The sequence below is a fragment of the Dicentrarchus labrax genome, unplaced genomic scaffold, assembly GCF_905237075.1.
Source record: "Dicentrarchus labrax unplaced genomic scaffold, dlabrax2021, whole genome shotgun sequence".
NCBI lineage: Eukaryota > Metazoa > Chordata > Actinopteri > Moronidae > Dicentrarchus > Dicentrarchus labrax.
The window spans coordinates 10,223,491-10,242,209 of NW_026136713.1; the positions used below are offsets into that span (position 1 = coordinate 10,223,491).

The 18,719-nt window shown below is 41.2% G+C and overlaps 4 protein-coding genes across 4 annotated transcripts; all 4 read right to left on the reverse strand.

Moving 5' to 3' along the window:
* Positions 1–706: 706 nt before the first annotated feature.
* On the reverse strand, positions 707–3,811 carry LOC127374238 (protocadherin gamma-A10-like). The gene has a single exon (XM_051419390.1). It carries the CDS (start codon positions 3,164–3,166, stop codon positions 707–709), a length of 2,460 nt encoding a protein of 819 aa, XP_051275350.1. The 5' UTR covers positions 3,167–3,811.
* A 501-nt stretch (positions 3,812–4,312) lies between these two features.
* LOC127374272 (protocadherin gamma-A8-like) lies at positions 4,313–6,421 on the reverse strand. The gene has a single exon (XM_051419421.1). It carries the CDS (start codon positions 6,237–6,239, stop codon positions 4,395–4,397), a length of 1,845 nt encoding a protein of 614 aa, XP_051275381.1. The 5' UTR covers positions 6,240–6,421; the 3' UTR covers positions 4,313–4,394.
* A 3,759-nt stretch (positions 6,422–10,180) lies between these two features.
* LOC127374251 (protocadherin gamma-A6-like) lies at positions 10,181–13,485 on the reverse strand. Its single transcript, XM_051419399.1, has one exon. It carries the CDS (start codon positions 13,308–13,310, stop codon positions 10,878–10,880), a length of 2,433 nt encoding a protein of 810 aa, XP_051275359.1. The 5' UTR covers positions 13,311–13,485; the 3' UTR covers positions 10,181–10,877.
* A 1,908-nt stretch (positions 13,486–15,393) lies between these two features.
* Positions 15,394–18,664, reverse strand: LOC127374257 (protocadherin beta-16-like). Its single transcript, XM_051419405.1, has one exon. The coding sequence runs from the start codon at positions 18,557–18,559 to the stop codon at positions 16,136–16,138; it is 2,424 nt and encodes an 807-aa protein (XP_051275365.1). The 5' UTR covers positions 18,560–18,664; the 3' UTR covers positions 15,394–16,135.
* Positions 18,665–18,719: the final 55 nt, after the last annotated feature.

Consider the following 18,719-nt stretch of genomic DNA (forward strand, 5'->3'; position numbering starts at 1 on the left):
TATGTAATTCTTGTCTTTAAGGGAAATATGAATGTTTGAATTCTAAGACCATGTTAATGACTCCCAGTGATTCAAAAGTTTACAAACTCTCATTAAGACTGATGTGGAATTAATGCACTCTCCTCATAAATAAGTTGACAGCAACAATTCTCTTTGGGCATGCTGAACAGTTATATACACAGAAAAGGCAGAAAGAAGCCTAGTCCCTTTACTATTCTGAAGAGAATTGTAGGAGGATTCAGGTTCTGCAATATGCTTTTCAGCAGCGCAACATTATTTTAACATCATTTTGTTCTTACATCAACTTTTCCAAGAGCCACTATATCAGAGCGCATCCTTTCATATCATACGAGATTATTGTATAAACAACAAAGTGAAAATTTGGCTGCAAAGTTTACGCTTTGAAGTTTGAACATCATTGGACAACTTAGTTTCCCTCAAAATGCATTTTACTAATAAAACATAGTTACATAATAAAGTTCGTATAAGATTAATTCATGAGGATGTGGTTTTAGAAAGCTGCATCTATGGAGACTTTAACAGACAGCATTTTACAAGGTGATGCAAACTGTTACGCTGTCCATGGTTCTGAAAATGACAACATGAATCAGCGGTTTTAACAATGCAATAATAGATAGATAGATAGATAGATAGATAGATAGATAGATAGATAGATAAAAAAAGCACATAGACCCAGCTGGCTTATTTAACTAACCTCTAGAGGAGAGTCTGGTTCATCCAGGATGCTCTTTTCACTCTGTATCCGCTGCATCGTCCCTGTAGAACTGGGGTCCATTATCAGCACGTTCTGACTACCAGCTCTGCCGAACTTACAGTCACTCTTTCTGGAGTCAGTCGTCCTGCACACCTCGTAATTGTACACGTGTTGGAGAGTCCCTGTCCCCAAAGTGTCTGAGTAACGTGGAGGATAATATGGAATCACAGGGAGATTGGAGTGATACAGGACGCGAGACTGTCTCCATCTGTAGATTTTAACTGATATAATAACCACTAAACACGTGATGAAGAGGAAGGAAACTACAGCCAAAGCCAACACTAAGTAAAAAGTCAGGTTGTCATTGTACTCCTTGTCGTGTGTAAAGTCAGTGAACTCCGACAGCACTTCAGGGAAGCTGTCCGCCACCGCCACGTTAACAATGACTGTAGCTGAACGAGAGGGCTGCCCGTTGTCCTCCACTATAACAGTCAGTCTTTGTTTCACAGCATCTTTATCAGTGACTTGGCGGATAGTTCTTATTTCTCCATTCTGTAAGCCCACTTCAAACAGCGCCCTGTCTGTGGCTTTCTGCAGTTTATAGGAGAGCCAGGCATTCTGTCCAGAGTCCACATCAACAGCCACCACTTTAGTGACCAGATAGCCCACATCTGCTGAACGAGGCACCATCTCAGCCACCAGAGAGCCACCAGTCTGGACTGGGTACAGAACCTGAGGGGGGTTGTCGTTCTGGTCCTGGATCATTATTTTCACACTCACATTGCTACTGAGAGGAGGGGAGCCTCCATCCTGAGCTTTGACGATTAACTGAAGCCGTTTAATTTGCTCATAATCAAAGGAACGGACCGCGTTAAGGACTCCAGTTTCAGAGTTTAAAGACACATAAGTAGAAACTGGACTACCACTGACTTGTATTTCCTCTAAAAGATAAGAGATTCTCGCGTTTTGATTCCAATCAGAGTCTCGCGCACTAACAGCAAATATGGAAACTCCGGGGGAATTATTCTCTGTGATATAAGCAGAATAGTTGTTTTTATCAAACAATGGTGGGTTGTCGTTTACGTCAGATATTTTAAGATGCAATTTTGTTGAACTGGGAAGAGGGGGAGACCCCAAATCCGTGGCTGTTATTGTTATGTTATATTCTGAGACAGATTCTCTATCAAAATATTGCTCTGAGATTAAATTGTAATAGTTTGTTAAAGATGATTCGATCTTAAATGGAAGTTTTCCATCAATAGAACATTTGATTTGCCCATTTTTCTCAGAATCGGCATCTTTTATGTTCAAAACAGCAATTGTTGTACCAGGGGGTGCATCTTCAGACAAGGGGCTAGAAAATGACATAATATTTATAACTGGGGCATTGTCGTTAATATCAAAAACATCTAATATAACTTTACTTGTCCCAGTTAAGCCACCCCGATCCTTTGCCTCGACCCTCACCTCGTATTTTCTGTCCTTTTCATAATCTATTTGACCAGCCACATAAATTGTTCCTGTGATTTCATCAATACTGAATTTATTTGCTGCACTTCCTTTCATTTTAGACAAACTATAAGTAATAAGTCCATTTGAACCGCTATCCGCGTCTGTGGCATTTACTGTAACAATACTAGTGCCTTTCATCGTGTTTTCCATCACAGATGCTTTATACACGGATTGGTTAAAAACCGGAGCATTGTCATTGGCATCTAACACGGTAATATCTATATTCACTGTACCTGATCTCTGTGGAGTTCCTCCGTCCACTGCGATTAATTTTAAAGACAAATGTGGATGTCGCTCTCTATCTAAAGGCTTCTGGAGCACCATTTCAACATATTTACTGCCATCTGGATTTGCATGTTGCTTCAAAATAAAATTGTCGTTGTGTGATAAAACAAAATCTTGTAGCGCATTTTGCCCCACATCTAGATCCTCTGCATTCTGCAGTGGAAACTGAACTCCAACTACAGCTGATTCACTTATTTCGAGGCGGATAGGAGTATCTCTATTTGGGAAGACGGGAGCGTGATCATTTATATCCAAAACCTCCACAGTTATTCTGTGCAGTTCGATTGGATTTTCTAAAATAACCTCAAAGCTGAAGCTACACGGCGTTACGTCTCCACAAAGCTCCTCTCGGTCTATTCTCTCATTCACGACGAGAATCCCTTTGTCTGTCTTCAGCTCGGTGTACTGGATATTTTCCCCGGTCACGATACGGGCCCGCCCAGAACGAAGCCTTTTCAAATCCAAACCAAGATCTTGTGCAACGTTACCAATAACAGAGCCTTTCTTCATCTCCTCTGGTATAGAATAACGAATCTGACCACCTACCATGTTAACAACATGAAGCAGCAACATAAACAGTCCTATTTGCCGTCGCAGTCCATAAAACAATAGCCATCTTGCGGATATGCTGGTGAGAAATCCTCGTGTTGCCATCGTGGCAACAAAGAATGAAAATCCAACTGATATGACGGTAAATCAGGTTGTGAAATCCGTTTCCTGGTAACACCTAGACACGTCTTCAACGTTTATATGCAAGTGTGTGAGAACACGTTCGCTCTGAACCTCGATAAAACAGAAAGAGCCTTCTTCACTGTGTAGTCAATCGGGGATGGACTGAATGACGACAGAACACAGAAAATATTTAGCTGACCAACAGCGTCTCTAAGAGCCTAAAAGGTGAACAACAAATGAGGCCCCTGCTATACTTAGACTTGTATATAGACAAACTGAACACACCTCGTTTGGAAATCACTTTGGAATGACTATTAAGGAAGCTAAAACACGTTTCAAATCAGCATATTATATCATAAAAAATTACGTCGAACACGAAACGCTCTGTCAAAAATAACTGAAAATGAAATCTCATTCTGAAAATATTCACAAACAGTGGACTGGACCAGAAAGAAAAAAACTAGACAACTTATTTAAAATAAAAAATATATATATAATTGTTGTTTTTAAGGGAAATATGAATGTTTGAATTCTAAGACCATGTTAATGATTCCCAGTGATTCAACAGTTTACAAACTCTCATTAAGACTGATGTGGAATTAATGCACTCTCCTCATAAATAAGTTGATAGCAACAATTATGTTTGGACAAGTTGAACAATAATATACACTGAAAAGACAGAGAGAAGGCTAGTCCATTTAATATTCTGAAGAGAATTGTAGGAGGATTCAGGTTATGCAATATGCTTTTCAGCAGCACAACATTATTTTAACGTTATTTTATTCTTACATCAACTTTTCCGAGGGCCATTATATCAGACAGCATCCTTTCATATCATACGAGATTACTGTATAAACAACAAAGTGAAAACTTTGGCAGTAAACTTTGCGATTTGAAGTTTGAACATCGTTGGAAAACTTAGTTTCCATCAAAATGCATTTTACTAATAAAACAAAGTTACATAATAAAATTTGTGTAAGATTAATTCATGAGGATGTGCTTTTAAAAAGCTGCATCTATGGAGGCTTTAACAGACAGCATTTTATAAGGTGATGCAAACTGTTACGCTGTCCATGGTGCTGAAAATGACATCATGAAGCAGCAGTTTTTATCAATGCAATAATAGATAGATAGATAGATAGATAGATAGATAGATAGATAGATAGATAGATAGATAGATAAAAAACGCACATAGACCCAGCTGGCTTATTTAACTAACCTCTAGAGGAGAATCTGGTTCATCCAGGATGCTCTTTTCACTCTGTATCCGCTGCATCGTCCCTGTAGAACTGGGGTCCATTATCAGCACGTTCTGACTACCAGCTCTGCCGAACTTACAGTCACTCTTTCTGGAGTCAGTCGTCCTGCACACCTCGTAATTGTACACGTGTTGGAGAGTCCCTGTCCCCAAAGTGTCTGAGTAACGTGGAGGATAATATGGAATCACAGGGAGATTGGAGTGATACAGGACGCGAGACTGTCTCCATCTGTAGACTTTCACTGATATAATAACCACTAAACACGTGATGAAGAGGAAGGAAACTACAGCCAAAGCCAACACTAAGTAAAAAGTCAGGCTGTCATTGTACTCCTTGTCGTGTGTAAAGTCAGTGAACTCCGACAGCACTTCAGGGAAGCTGTCCGCCACCGCCACGTTAACAATGACTGTAGCTGAACGAGAGGGCTGCCCGTTGTCCTCCACTATAACAGTCAGTCTTTGTTTCACAGCATCTTTATCAGTGACTTGGCGGATAGTTCTTATTTCTCCATTCTGTAAGCCCACTTCAAACAGCGCCCTGTCTGTGGCTTTCTGCAGTTTATAGGAGAGCCAGGCATTCTGTCCAGAGTCCACATCAACAGCCACCACTTTAGTGACCAGATAGCCCACATCTGCTGAACGAGGCACCATCTCAGCCACCAGAGAGCCACCAGTCTGGACTGGGTACAGAACCTGAGGAGGGTTGTCGTTCTGGTCCTGGACACGCACAATAACTGTTGTGTTACTACTTAGTGGTGGCGAGCCTCCATCTTGTGCTTTAACTCGTATTTTATACTCTTTGACTTGTTCATAGTCGAGTGAACGCAAAGACTGAATGACTCCACTCTCTGTATTAATGGAGAAATATGCAGAGACCGGATTTCCACTAACATCACCGTCAATAAGAAAATACGACATGCGCGCATTCTGACCCTGATCTGGATCGGTGGCGTGGATCTGCAACAGAGTGCCACCAGGAGAATTGTTCTCCATTACCTGAGTGCTATAAACACTTTGGCTAAAAGCCGGTGCGTTGTCATTAATATCAATAACGTCTAAAACGACGGTTTTGCTGCTTGATAAGGCGGGCAAGCCCTCATCTGTGGCAGTGAGAGTGATGTTGTACTTAGAAAGCTTTTCTCGGTCCAGAACTTGCTCCGTGACCAATGTGTAATAGTTTCTTAGAGACGATTTAATTTTGAACGGGAGAATTTCATCTATATTTAAATGCACCTGTCCATTTTTACCGGAATCTTTATCTTGAACACTAATCAAGGCCACAACTGTGCCCGGAGTAGAATCCTCTGAAATTTTACCCGAATATGAAGCCATTGTGATAACTGGACGGTTATCATTCACATCTCCAATCTCAATTATCAATTTGCTGGCGCCGACTACACCCCATGGATCTTTTGCTTGAAGATTTATTTCGTAATTTGGAGAAACCTCATAATCAATGTCACCGGTGAGTTTAACCTCTCCGGTGTACGAGTTTATTTCGAAAGGACAGGAGGAATCCTCCTCTAGGTGGGTGAAAGAATATGTGATGTTACCATTGTAACCCTGGTCCGCATCTACGGCACTGACTCTGGCAATAACTGCGCCACGCAAAGCATTTTCCAAGACAGATGCTTTGAATACAGACTGTGTGAAAACGGGTGCGTTGTCGTTTGCGTCCAGAACAGTTACATGTATCTTTACTGTTCCAGACCTCTGCGGTTCTCCACCATCTGCAGCCGTTAATATGAGCGTATGCTCGCTTTGTCTCTCGCGGTCCAAACCACTGTGAAGCATCATTTCAGCATACTTACTACCATCCGTTCGCGTGTGTTGTTTGAGAACAAAAAGATCGTTTGCTTTTAAAGAGTAACTTTGCAGCGAGTTTATTCCCACGTCTGGATCAGCTGCGCTATCAAGAAGGAATACAGTCCCCGTGGGCGTCGATTCGCTTATTTCCAAATTAATTTCCTTTTGGGAAAAGCAGGGGCATGGTCGTTTACATCTTGTATTTCGATGGTAATGGAAAACAATTCAAGTGGATCTTCGAGGACAATTTCTAGACTAAAGCTACAGGGGGGATTTCTTGGCGCATAATTTTTCTCTGTCAATTCTTTCATTGACAACGATATGCCCTTTGTTCTGGTTGAGCGCGACATATTGGTGATCGCCATCTATTGCGAGTCGAGCCCGACCAGAAACCAACCTTTTAACATCCAAGCCCAGGTCTTTAGCAACGTCTCCGACAAACAGCCCTTTCCTCATCTCCTCAGGTATAGAATAACGAATTTGTCCGCTAACCGCAGCAACAACGCAGAGAATCAAAATGGAGACTCTCCAATCCAGTGAGGTGCCTTTGCTCTTCAGAAAATCCATTTTCCCCAAAAAATGTCAGATCCAAAATTACAGTTATCCGTACAGGGAAAGAGGCCTCCTATTTCGCTCACAGCATAGACCGTATGTTTTGTGATCTTAAATCAAATCCATACAATGCCACCTTCCATAGAGTCTTAGCGAGTACAAAACAATCCTCTATTTTCCTCACAGACGGGCGGTGACTTGTGGTAAAGCTGGTGTTGGACAAACAGTCTGCTTAGGCAACAGCACCACCAACAGTGGTAAAGTAAAACAACACCATCATCGGTTTGTGTGGAACAATGCTCTGTCTGCTCTGTGTAATCTACTGTATCCAAACGTTACACACCCTTCATGTCCAACCTTTAAATGAACCTTCAATTCTTCAATATCTCCTTTGTTTTTCTCAGTCTGAGAGTCAGTATGAGTCAAGAGTGAAACGTTATGGTTAAAAATACAAGTGGGTAAGCTTGGGAATACACATAAAGTAAGACAATACAGAGTGATCAGATAGATAGATAGATAGATAGATAGATAGATAGATAGATAGATAGATAATCTTTTCTCTGCTGATCCAATCTGACTGATAAGTCCAGTGACCTACATTTGAGCAGTGGAATTAAACATCTAATATGAAACTACTGCAACACTCATCCACAAGCACGAACAAATACTGACACATTTCACACCGTTTCTTATCCATGCAGCTAAAACTTGATTTCTGCACAGGTAGGGATGCCTACACTTAAATGGGTCACAGTAGTGCCATGCATCGTCCCCATGTTCACACATAATATTAGCATATACTGCTGCAGAGCATAACATTCTGCACATCATGATTGTGCATTATTCAGGCAGTGGCTGCGCAGAAGCAGCTTGATTATTAATATTAATGTAGTTTAAAGCCTAGGGTGTAAGCACATGGCACACACAAATAAGAGCAATACAGCTGCCTGCATTACAAGACTAATAGCAACCATTTCAGCCTTGCATGAAAATTACTTTTAAAGCAATATCGGAGAAGATATGTGCCTTACAAACATTCATAATGTTAGGTTTGTCTGTTTGTTTCAATACAGTTTGTGTATGTTGGAAAAGAGATACAGAAGAAAAGAGCGAAAGCAAAAGAAAGAGATGGATGATAGAAACTCATTCAGGGTCAGCTGTGTTCCATATTGATTGTGGGAGTTGGGTATGGTGTTGATGTAATACTAACATGCATACGTATGCATGGTAGGTCTATATACGTGTACTGTGTGAGATTCAAGGAGAAAGAAAACTGATAATTATCTTACCTGCTGCATCAAAATGGAAGTTTCATTCGAAGAGTGCACCATGAAAGAAAGGAGAAAAAGGAAAACTGTTAGTATGAATCCTGATAAACAGAAATGGATCATCTCTTGTCACATTATTTTACATTCATTTGTATATCCACAGTGAAATAATGTATAATATAATGGTTTGATCCAGTGAAATATCAGACACTGTGATATGTCTTGTTGTGTAATCAGCCCAAAGAAGTAAGGGCTACTCCAAGTTCATCAGTTGCTGAAACCAGTATGTTTCCTAATTCATTTAGCTATTTTTGGGGAAATAAAAACAAGATATTGTCAACCAAGCTAAAGCTTAAACCTGCTTAGCTTTGTTCTGCTCCATTTCCAGCTCACTGCAGAACACTGATAATAAAATTGCGTGCCGTGTGTTCCTCTTTTAATTGAGTCTTCAGAAGGTAGGTAGGATTGTTGCCATAGGAAGACACATCTCTCCTCTAATTTAACCTAATGCTGAATACGTCTGTTTCCGAACACTAAACTTATATGTCACTATGCTTCCTATATTTTTTAACCACCTTTGATGTTATTATTTAGAACAATGATGAATTATTAACCCTGACAACAAATCATTTTTTAAAAAGTGTCAAGAAAAAGAAATGTATGTCTACAGAAATGCCTTATGAAATATACTGTCTCTGTCTTATAACCAAATACACACAAAGTGTAGCTCAAAGGTGTTGCTATCCCACTCCTATAATTAAACACATTATGTTTCCCAACATTTAATAGCCTGCTGTGCACAAGACATTCCCATTAAACAAAACTAAGCTACCCTCAATATTTAAAAACACTGAAAACTCTCTGATGCTTGCAATTAAAATCAGTCATGCTGTTAAATTTACATACTTTTCTATGATTCTCCAATGTTGTCAACCACACTGCTTAAAAACTGCTCTTGTGACCCAGAAAATAATAAAACATTAAACACTGCTTGTTTTTTTCTCTCTCTCTTTCCATGGCGGAAATTAGGAGCACAAATGAGCCTGCAGCTATAACACGAACAGGAACACACATGAATTCACATCGGAATTCTTTTGCTGCCAAAACCTCTCTGCTTCACTACCATGACATAGTCAGTAGAAGGCAGGCAGGAAAGCAAGCACACACACACACACACACAAACACACACACACACACACACACACACACACACACACACACACACACACACACATCATCATTTAATTGTTATATAATACTCTAACCACTGACCTGAGTGCAGTTTCAAACTACGATACTTTTATAGATATAACATTATTTTGTTTTCTGTTGTTTATATCATTATCTCTCTTTTTTTTACTGTTGTATGTCCTGAGCATTTGTGTCTTGATGCTGCTTTAATTCCACTGCTAATTTCAAAAAACAATATTATATATAGAAAGAAAGAAAGAAAGAAAGAAAGAAAGAGAGGCCCAGCTGATTTTATACAATAGCTGAGCTTTTAAAAGGAATCATCCTCCATTATGACCACCTGGGCACCCTGGTGGTCATAATGTTATGCAGCCTCATACACAACAAACTGTGACGCACTGTGTGTTCTGACACCTTTCTATGAGAACCAGAATTAACCTTTTCAGCAGTTTGAGCTACAGTAGCTTGTCTGTTGGATCAGACCACATGGGCCAGTCTTCGCTCCCCACGTACATCAGTGAGCCTTGACTGCCCATGACTTTGTCTCCAGTTCACCGCTTTTTCTTCCTTGGACCACTTTTGATAGGTACTGACCACTGCAGACCAGGAACACCCCACTAGAGCTGCAGTTTTGGAGACACTTTGACCAAGTCATCTAATCATAACAATTTGGCCCTTGTCAAAGTTGCTCAAATCCTCACGCTGCCCATTTTTTCTGCTTCTAACACATCAACAAAATGTTAACTTGCTGCCTAATATATCCCACCCACTGTCAGGTGCCATGATAACCAGATAATCAGTGTTCACCAGTCAGTGCTCATAATGTTATGGCTGATCAGTGTAAGTACTTTGTATCATTGAATCGTACACATTTGAGGGCCAGAGCAGAGATGTAAGAAGAGAGGATGTTTAGTTTTATTTAACATCAAGTTTATTTTTCATCTGTATACAGTCGTAGTCTGTTTACATACTGTTCAATTAATAGCAGTGCAAAGCTCTTATTATGTCTCTATCACACCACAAATCGTGTTATTTTTTGAGATCATAAAGTAGCATCATCAAAACTTGGCTGCAGTGTACTCCACTAAAAAATGGACAATAATTAAAAGTATGAAGGCTGTTATACACAAATACATAAACAGAGGCAAAAACAAATATGCCACGACCAAGGCCAACAAAAGATAAATAGCTAGGACTACATTTCCTCAACTGCGTTACTGTCAGAAGATACAGTGAGAGTAGCCAGAAAAGTCCACCATGCATTTCAAATGAAGGAAATGAGACACATTAACCATATTAAATGTATTTATATCCCTCTCACAAAGGAAACATATTCCCGAAGATAGATAAGATTGTCTGTATGTTCAAGCTGGGGTCGTGGAGGGGATGAGGTTTAGGTTATATGCAAAGAGAACATTACAAAACATTGATTGACATGCACAAGTACCCCTGTAGAAAAATGTTGACTTTTTAAATATACATTGTCACAATATGTATTTTTCCAGTAATTCTATACAACCAGGACAAAAACGAATGTAATTATGAAATATTTGAAAGTCAGAGGGTCCAAATAAATTCACTGCACGGGGATTATTTTACAACATGTGTTTACACTATATTATGGCAGATTTTCATTTGACCAGATATACGGTGCGCCTACCCTTACCTTCAGAGTAGCTCTATCTGTACTAGCGCGCCTTAGGGTGCTTTTTTGATAAGCTGCGCTTCTTTTCTTTAGTGTGTCAGTGTCTGTGTTTGAGCTGAAGCGAAAATCGCCTCTCCACGACCCAGTGGTTAAGAATGAATCGTACCGCTCATCTTTCAGCAGCGTCCCACAACGGCTTATATCTGTAAAACTAGGGGTGCAGTAGGCCGTGGGGAAAACGGGGAGACTAGCGGCGGTTGAACGGTAAACATAATCACGCCGGCAGAGCTTAAAATAAAACACTCCACTGATTAAAAGGATGAAAAGAAAGGAAACGCCAGCCAGAGCGATAATCAAATAGAGCGTTAAGTTATCGTTGTCCTGTGATTCGTCAGCAAACTCAAAGAGTTCGTTTAAAACAGGCAGCCCGTCTCCAATTGCTATACTGACTGTAACAGTGGCGGAGAGAGACTCGGGCCCGTTATCCGTTACTAAAACTGTAACAGTTTGTTTCGGTTCATCGTCCTCCATGAATGCTCGCACAGTCCTGATTTCTCCTGTATGCAGACCGACAATAAACAGGTTAGGCCGCGTTGCTGTGATTATTCTGTAGGAAAGCCAGGCGTTATGCCCAGAGTCGGCGTCCACAGCTACCACCTTAGTAACCAGGTAACCTCTAGGTGCTTCAGCTGGCACCATATCTTCAGCAATGAACCCTGTGGTTTGGACAGGATATAGGACGACAGGTGTATTGTCATTTTGGTCCTTAATAAAAACGTTTACAGTGCAGGTGGTGGAGAGTGGAGGGTCGCCTCCATCTCGAGCTGTCACCTTAATCTGGAAGTGGACTAACTGTTCGTAATCAAACAGGCGTGATGTGAAGAGCTCCCCCGTTTCTGAGTTTATGGTAAGGAAGGAGGACACTTCTGAGTTTGTGTCCCTTGATATTTCGTACAGTATTTTAGAGTTAGACCCGTCATCAATGTCCTCTGCGTTCACTTTCATCACAAACGTGCCAACAGGTTGGTTTTCCAAGATGTTGGCATCGTACTTGCTCTGCTTAAAAGTCGGAGGGTTATCATTTATATCATTAACCATTATTGTTAAAACCTTTACACTAGAGAGTGAGGGAGAACCCGCATCAGTGGCAGTAATTGTGATGTTATACTCTGGTTGAAATTCTCGGTCTAGTATCCCGTCAGTCACCAACATGTAATAGTTTTTGACCTCTGATACAAATTTAAACGGAACATTGTCTGAGATTGTACAGGTGACGCGCCCACTACTCCCAGTGTCCAGGTCATAAACATTCATCAGAGCAACCATAGTTCCTGGTTTGGAGTCTTCGGCCACGTTAGGAGAGGCTGACTTTATCTCTATGACAGGTTTATTGTCGTTTACGTCGATGATGTCAACTATAAGCTTGCAGTGAGAAGCCTGACCACCACCATCTTTAGCCTGAACATCCAGCTCGTGCGTACTAGCCTCTTCATAGTCAATAAGACCCGCCACCCGAACTTCTCCACTCAGGGGGTTAATTTCAATAACTCCCCCCATCTTGTCTGACAGGTGACTGAAAGAGTATGTAATGTCTCCATAAACACCTTCGTCTAAGTCCGTGGCATTCAGCGTTGCTATGGCAGTCCCTATGGCCGAGTTCTCTGGCACAGAAGCTTTGTAAACTCGCTGGCTAAAAACTGGGACATTATCATTGGCGTCCAAAACACGGACGTGGATAGAAGCAGTTCCTGATCTGACTGGATTTCCCCCGTCAATTCCATTGATTTTCAGTACATGTTCAGCTTTTGCCTCCCGGTCCAAGGGTTTTTTCAGAACTAGTTCCAGATAAGCATTGCCGTTTATTTGGGTGCTCATTTCCAGTGCAAAGTGATCATTCGGGCTCAGTTTATATTCACGGACCGAGTTGGTTCCCAGATCTGGGTCATGCGCGCTCTCCAAGGGAAAGCGTCTCCCCAGAACTGTGGATTCGACTAAATCTAGTTGTATTTCCCCTGCAGCAAACACTGGACTGTTGTCATTTATATCTGCAACATCTAAAACTAAGCTGTATGCTTGAAGGGGATCTTCAAGTAGGAGCTGATACTGTAGGGTGCAGACACTGGCTTGCGCGCAGAGCTCCTCTCGGTCTATCCGTTGGCTGATCAAAAGATTGCCTGACGCAGTGTCCAGTTCACACAGCTGGCTAGTTCCTTCTGCAACAACACGGGCTCGACGAGCATCAAGCTCCGTCACTCCCAGCCCCAGATCCCGCGCAACATTCCCGATAACCGACCCCCGTTGCATCTCTTCTGGAAGGACATAACGGACTTCTCCAAACGAAACACAAAAAAGGAGGCAAAACCATAAAAAATGAAGCCACCATTTGAAGTTACTTCTCTTTTCCATTATTGAAGGTGCCTTCAGAGACAGATGCACTGCCAACGTTATAGTTAAATCCTAAACATAAAAATAGCAACTGAAAATGCAGCTGTAATCCAACGGTTCCCTGCTTCTCTAGCTGAGTTACTCATGCTCTATTAGGGAAGCTGTCCGCTTGGATTCCTCTCTCTCTGTGCCCATTTCACAACTCCTCTCTTTCTCTCTCTCTCACTCTCTCTCTCTCTGTGTGTCTCTCTCTCTCTCTCTCTCTCTCTCTCTCTCTCTCTCTCTCTCTCACACACACACACACACACACTCTCTCATTCTCTCTCTCACACACTCACACACACACACACACACACACACACACACACACACACAGAGAGAGAGAGAGAGAGAGAGAGAGAGAGAGAGAGAGAGAGAAACACAGAAACACACAGTCTCTCTCCTCCTCTCCCTCATATACAACCAAACATGAGCATGCCTACACAGCCCTCGGCTCCAACCCAATGCTCTAGTTCCACTGGCACAGATAGAGTGAGACACGACATAGCATCCATGAGTCAGACATTATAAAAGAGCGTCACCAAGAGACTGGGATGATAATTACAACAGTATATGCTTTAAGAAACATGCATTACATTTGCAGATTTTTTTCATATAATTTTTCACTGTGACCAAGATAAGATCAGCCAAAAATCAGACTGTGATAAATTCATATTATAGTAAATTATGCCCTTAATATTTCAACATTTGTGTTTGAAGAAACAGGGAATGGACAGAATAAAATCAACACCTATACAATGTAATGCAATCCTATACAATGTTTTTGCTGTGGATAGCACCTATGCAAATGTTGCAGTGCTTAATTTTTGTTGATATTCTCAGGGATGTGTTGATAAATCCCTGTGACACAACGATTTAACTTTTCAGTTAACTTAAGTTTGTGGTGCTCTGCACTGTATTACACTGCATAGGGGCTGATCACTACAACACTATATGTTGGCCATGGAAACCTTCAGGTGTTTGGGATCTACAATCTCTCAGCCACAAAATCTATAAATTAGGATTTAAATTGTTTTGCTTCAGTTTATTAATCATCATAAGCTCAAGTATGGATCAAAATAAATTCTAATGACCCCCCAAAGTGAAAGATTTGATGTTAGTCACATAAAAAAAAAAAATTGGCTAATATTTGTATAATTCATTAATAATACATAGTTTTTATTGTATGTTAGCTGTTTAGACAGGCCATGTAATAATTTGCTTTGGATTTAAGTTACTTTATTCAGATAAATTCTGAACACATTTTATATCAGTTTGGAGAAATGCTGCATGTAGTTTAGTCTAACTTCAACTACCTTAAATTACCTGAGTTACCTAAACAATAAATACTCACTACTCAAATCACACATCTTTCATATATTTGAGTAACTTAAACGGTTTAAGGCAATTGGTTTCCACAAACAGTTTCCTCAACATGAGTTGAACTATGTTGACAGTGTAGTCTACATTATAAACAAGGACGTTACTGCTGATCCACTTCTAAAGAACCATACTGAGTTTGCTCCCTGCATATTAATCCCAGTCTGGTGAACAAAAGTCCAGAATTTGTACACCAGGGAAGTCATTGCACTTGATTCAACTTCTTCCCTGTGGTCTGTGGTACAGAGCACTCTATACCCAAACAACCAACACAAAAACAGCTTCTTTCCACACACCATCACACTCACAATCAAATCCGCCATGCAAAGTCTGTGGCAAACACACCGCCCACAAAATCACCTCACTGATATAAATTGTACAATAACTAGTACATAAGTTCCCCTCATTATGATTGGCAGGTCTGGCTGTATACTGTAGATATACTTTTCAATCAACATGCACATAAAACAAACACTGAATGATGAGTAATGTATTAATCATTGGTCATAACATTTTATGGAGCAGAGAGTGGATGTCTGAAGAAGCTGCAGCACTTCTAAGCTTTGTAAAGTTGATCAAATTTGACACTAAAATAAGCATTAGAATTAGTAATTTATGTTGTACGTATAAAGATGCTGAGTTGTCTATGTGCAGGTGTGTTTACTCTCAAGCCAAAAACTCAAAGTTTAGGGAAACAGATTTTTTATTGGCCAGTTAAAAACTTAGCGATTAATGTACATTGGCAATTTGCATCCAGTACTAATGTTCAGTGCCAATGTAACATTTGTTGGCAGTCACCTCACCTGTATCATAGACAAAAGTTTACTGTATCTCAATCTGTCTTTATCATAGGCATAAGTGACAAAACATAAATGTCTGCGTTCCTCTATCTACAAATGACATTGAAAAGGTTTTAATGAAATAAAAAAATCAAACACAATAAAATATGAGATACAAAATTTTTCTTTTGATTTCAACATGAGTAAATGATGAAATTAAAGTAATAAAACTCAGTGAGACCAGAAACAGACACCAGGATAGAAAACAGAGGCCATAGTGCCCAAATCAGTGATCAGCACCAAGGACAGATACATTAGTTACAACAGGCACATCAAAGAGGCTTCATATGAACAAATAGGGAAAGCCTTTGTGTGTGTGTGTGTGTGTGTGTGTGTGTGTGTGTGTGTGTGTGTGTGTGTGTGTGTGTGTGTGTGTGTGTGAGAGAGAGAGAGAGAGAGAGAGAGAGAGAGAGAGAGAGAGAGAGAGAGAGAGAGAGACAGAGAGAGAGAATGTGTGTTTTATATTTTCAACAACAGACTCATCAAATGACACTCATATGAACCCTAACTGCATGTGTGTGTGTGTGTGTGTGTGTGTGTGTGTGTGTGTGTGTGTGTCCGTGAGAGAGAGAGATAATATGTGATTCACTAATGTGAATCTGGGAAAAGTGATACAAAACACGTGCCTACCTCAGGAGAACCATTACAGTCCCCAAAAGCATCTACAAAGTCACTTGGACTTTTCCTCAGAGTCTGGTCAGCAGGCAGTGTGTTGTCATTGTAAGATGTTACGAACTTAAAGTCACTGGTTCTAGATCCTGTTGTCAGGTATGCGTCATAATTGTAAGCGCTACGTAAAGTTCCCGTGCCGTCAACATCTGCATAATTAGGAGGGAGATACGCACTAGGGATGGCAACTGCTCCATCAAACAACAGTCTGGGCTTTCTCCTGCGACAAAACCTCACACCCAGGATGATGATGATGAAGGTCAGAAAAAAGGTGGACACAGAAACCAGCGCGATGATCAGATAAGAGGTCAGTTTGGAATTCTTCTCATCATAAGAAATATCCTTCAGTTCTGGCACCTCAGCCAAGTTATCAGAAATAAGTAAATACATGGAACAGGTGGTAGAGAGAGAGGGCTGTCCGTTATCTTTCACTGACACAATAAGGTTCTGTTTCATGCTGTCTGATTCAGAAATGTCCCGCTGTGTCCTGATCTCTCCGCTGTGGAGACCAATAGTGAAAAGTCCCGGATCAGTGGATTTGACTATATGATAGGACAGCCAGGCGTTCTGTCCGGAGTCCGCGTCCACCGATATCACTTTGGACACCAGAGAGCCTCCGTGTGCAGCTTTGGGGACCAGCTCGGTCATGAAGGAGTTGCCCTCCGGGGCGGGGTACAGTATCTGAGGAGAGTTGTCATTCACATCAGATATAAAGACACTGACGGTCACGTTGCTGCTGAGCGGAGGAGAACCGTTGTCTCTGGCCATCACGTGGACTTTAAAACTCCTGAACTGTTCATAATCAAACGACCTCACAGCGTGGATCACCCCCGTGTCTCCGTTAACAGACAGATAGGAGGACACAGGGGCACCGTTCACCTCACCAGCTAACAGAGAATAAATCACTGTACCGTTTTGTCTCCAGTCGGGGTCTCGAGCAGTAACGGAACATAAAGTGGAGCCAGGTTTGTTATTTTCAGTCACATATGCGCTGTAGGACTGTTCCTCAAACACAGGTGGGTTGTCGTTGATGTCTGCTACAGATAACTGAACAGTTTTAGAGGAGGACAGAGGTGGAGAGCCCTCGTCAGTGGCAGTGATTGTAATGTTGTAATCAGACACTAGTTCACGGTCCAGTTGTCCTGTGGTCACCAGAGAATAATAGTTTTTAATAGAAGGAACCAACTTAAAAGGGACGTTTTGTTGAATGGAGCAGCGGACCTGTTTGTTAGTCTCAGAGTCTCTATCCTGTACGTTAATGATGCCCACCTCTGTACCAGGTGGGGTGTCCTCTGGAATGGGATTTGTCAGTGATTTCAAATCGACTACAGGAGCGTTGTCATTCACGTCAGTGATAGAAATTATTGCTTTAGCATATGATGACAGTCCTAATCCATCTTTTGCTTTAACGCGTATTTCAAATGATGTGGTAGTTTCATAGTCAACTGTGCCTATTATTCGTATCTCCCCCACTTTACGGTCAATGCTAAATATCTTCTTCACATCCTCTGAAACATGTCCGAAGTCATATGTCACATCTCCATTGACTCCCTCGTCTACATCAGTTGCACTCACTGTGACCACCACAGTGTCTAAAGGAGAGTTTTCAGGCAGACTGGCTTTATAAACTGCCTGACTAAACACTGGGGCGTTATCATTAGCATCCAGCACAGTGACGTGTATGACTACAGTACCTGATCTCTGAGGAGAGCCACCATCTAAAGCTGTAAGGAGCAAATTGATCTCCTGTTGTTTTTCACGATCAAGCTCTTTATCAAGAACAAGCTCTATTGTGTTTCCATTAGAAGCCAAAATGAAATGTTCATTCTTTTTCAGGCTGTATTGTTGAACTAAATTTTGTCCTACATCCGCATCGTGCGCCTCCTCTATCACAAAACGAGCTCCCCTGTCTGCAGACTCTCTAATTTCTATATTAATCGATTCTTCGTTAAATTGAGGGGCGTTATCATTAATATCTTGAATGTGGAGACTAATCCGATGGAGCTCGAGAGGATTCTCCAGCACGAGCTCATGTTGTAGGATGCACGAAGCCTTTTCTCCACAAAGCCCCTCTCGGTCAATCCTGTCTGCAACAATCAGTTCTCCGTTATTCAGGTTAATGTCACAGTAACGCTTCTCAGTCCCATCGGTGTCAATACGGGCTCTTCGGTTGGACAGCGCACCCGTCTTCAGCCCGAGATCCTTGGCAATATTTCCAATAACTGATCCTCGTTTCATCTCCTCGGGAAAAGAATAGCTCATGTCTCCATACGCGCCATGCAAAAAAAGAAGCAGGAAATAAAACCCGCATGTTTGAAACAGGATTATTTTCGAATCCATCATCAACGATGAGTTTCTAACCGGTTGAAGAATAAAGCGAACAAAGACAGTTCAAACACATAGCACGAATATCAGCTGCGATTCCGGGGTAGTGTCCCTATCAAGACACAAGAGCACAATAATATGTGTCCACACCAGAGGATAGAGGAATTCAAACATCTTA

Excerpts from the sequence above, each read along its gene's own strand:
- LOC127374238 (XM_051419390.1), bottom strand. The coding sequence starts at position 3,166 with ATGGCAACACGAGGATTTCTCACCAGCATATCCGCAAGATGGCTATTG.
- LOC127374272 (XM_051419421.1), bottom strand. The coding sequence starts at position 6,239 with ATGATGCTTCACAGTGGTTTGGACCGCGAGAGACAAAGCGAGCATACG.
- LOC127374251 (XM_051419399.1), bottom strand. The coding sequence starts at position 13,310 with ATGGAAAAGAGAAGTAACTTCAAATGGTGGCTTCATTTTTTATGGTTT.
- LOC127374257 (XM_051419405.1), bottom strand. The coding sequence starts at position 18,559 with ATGATGGATTCGAAAATAATCCTGTTTCAAACATGCGGGTTTTATTTC.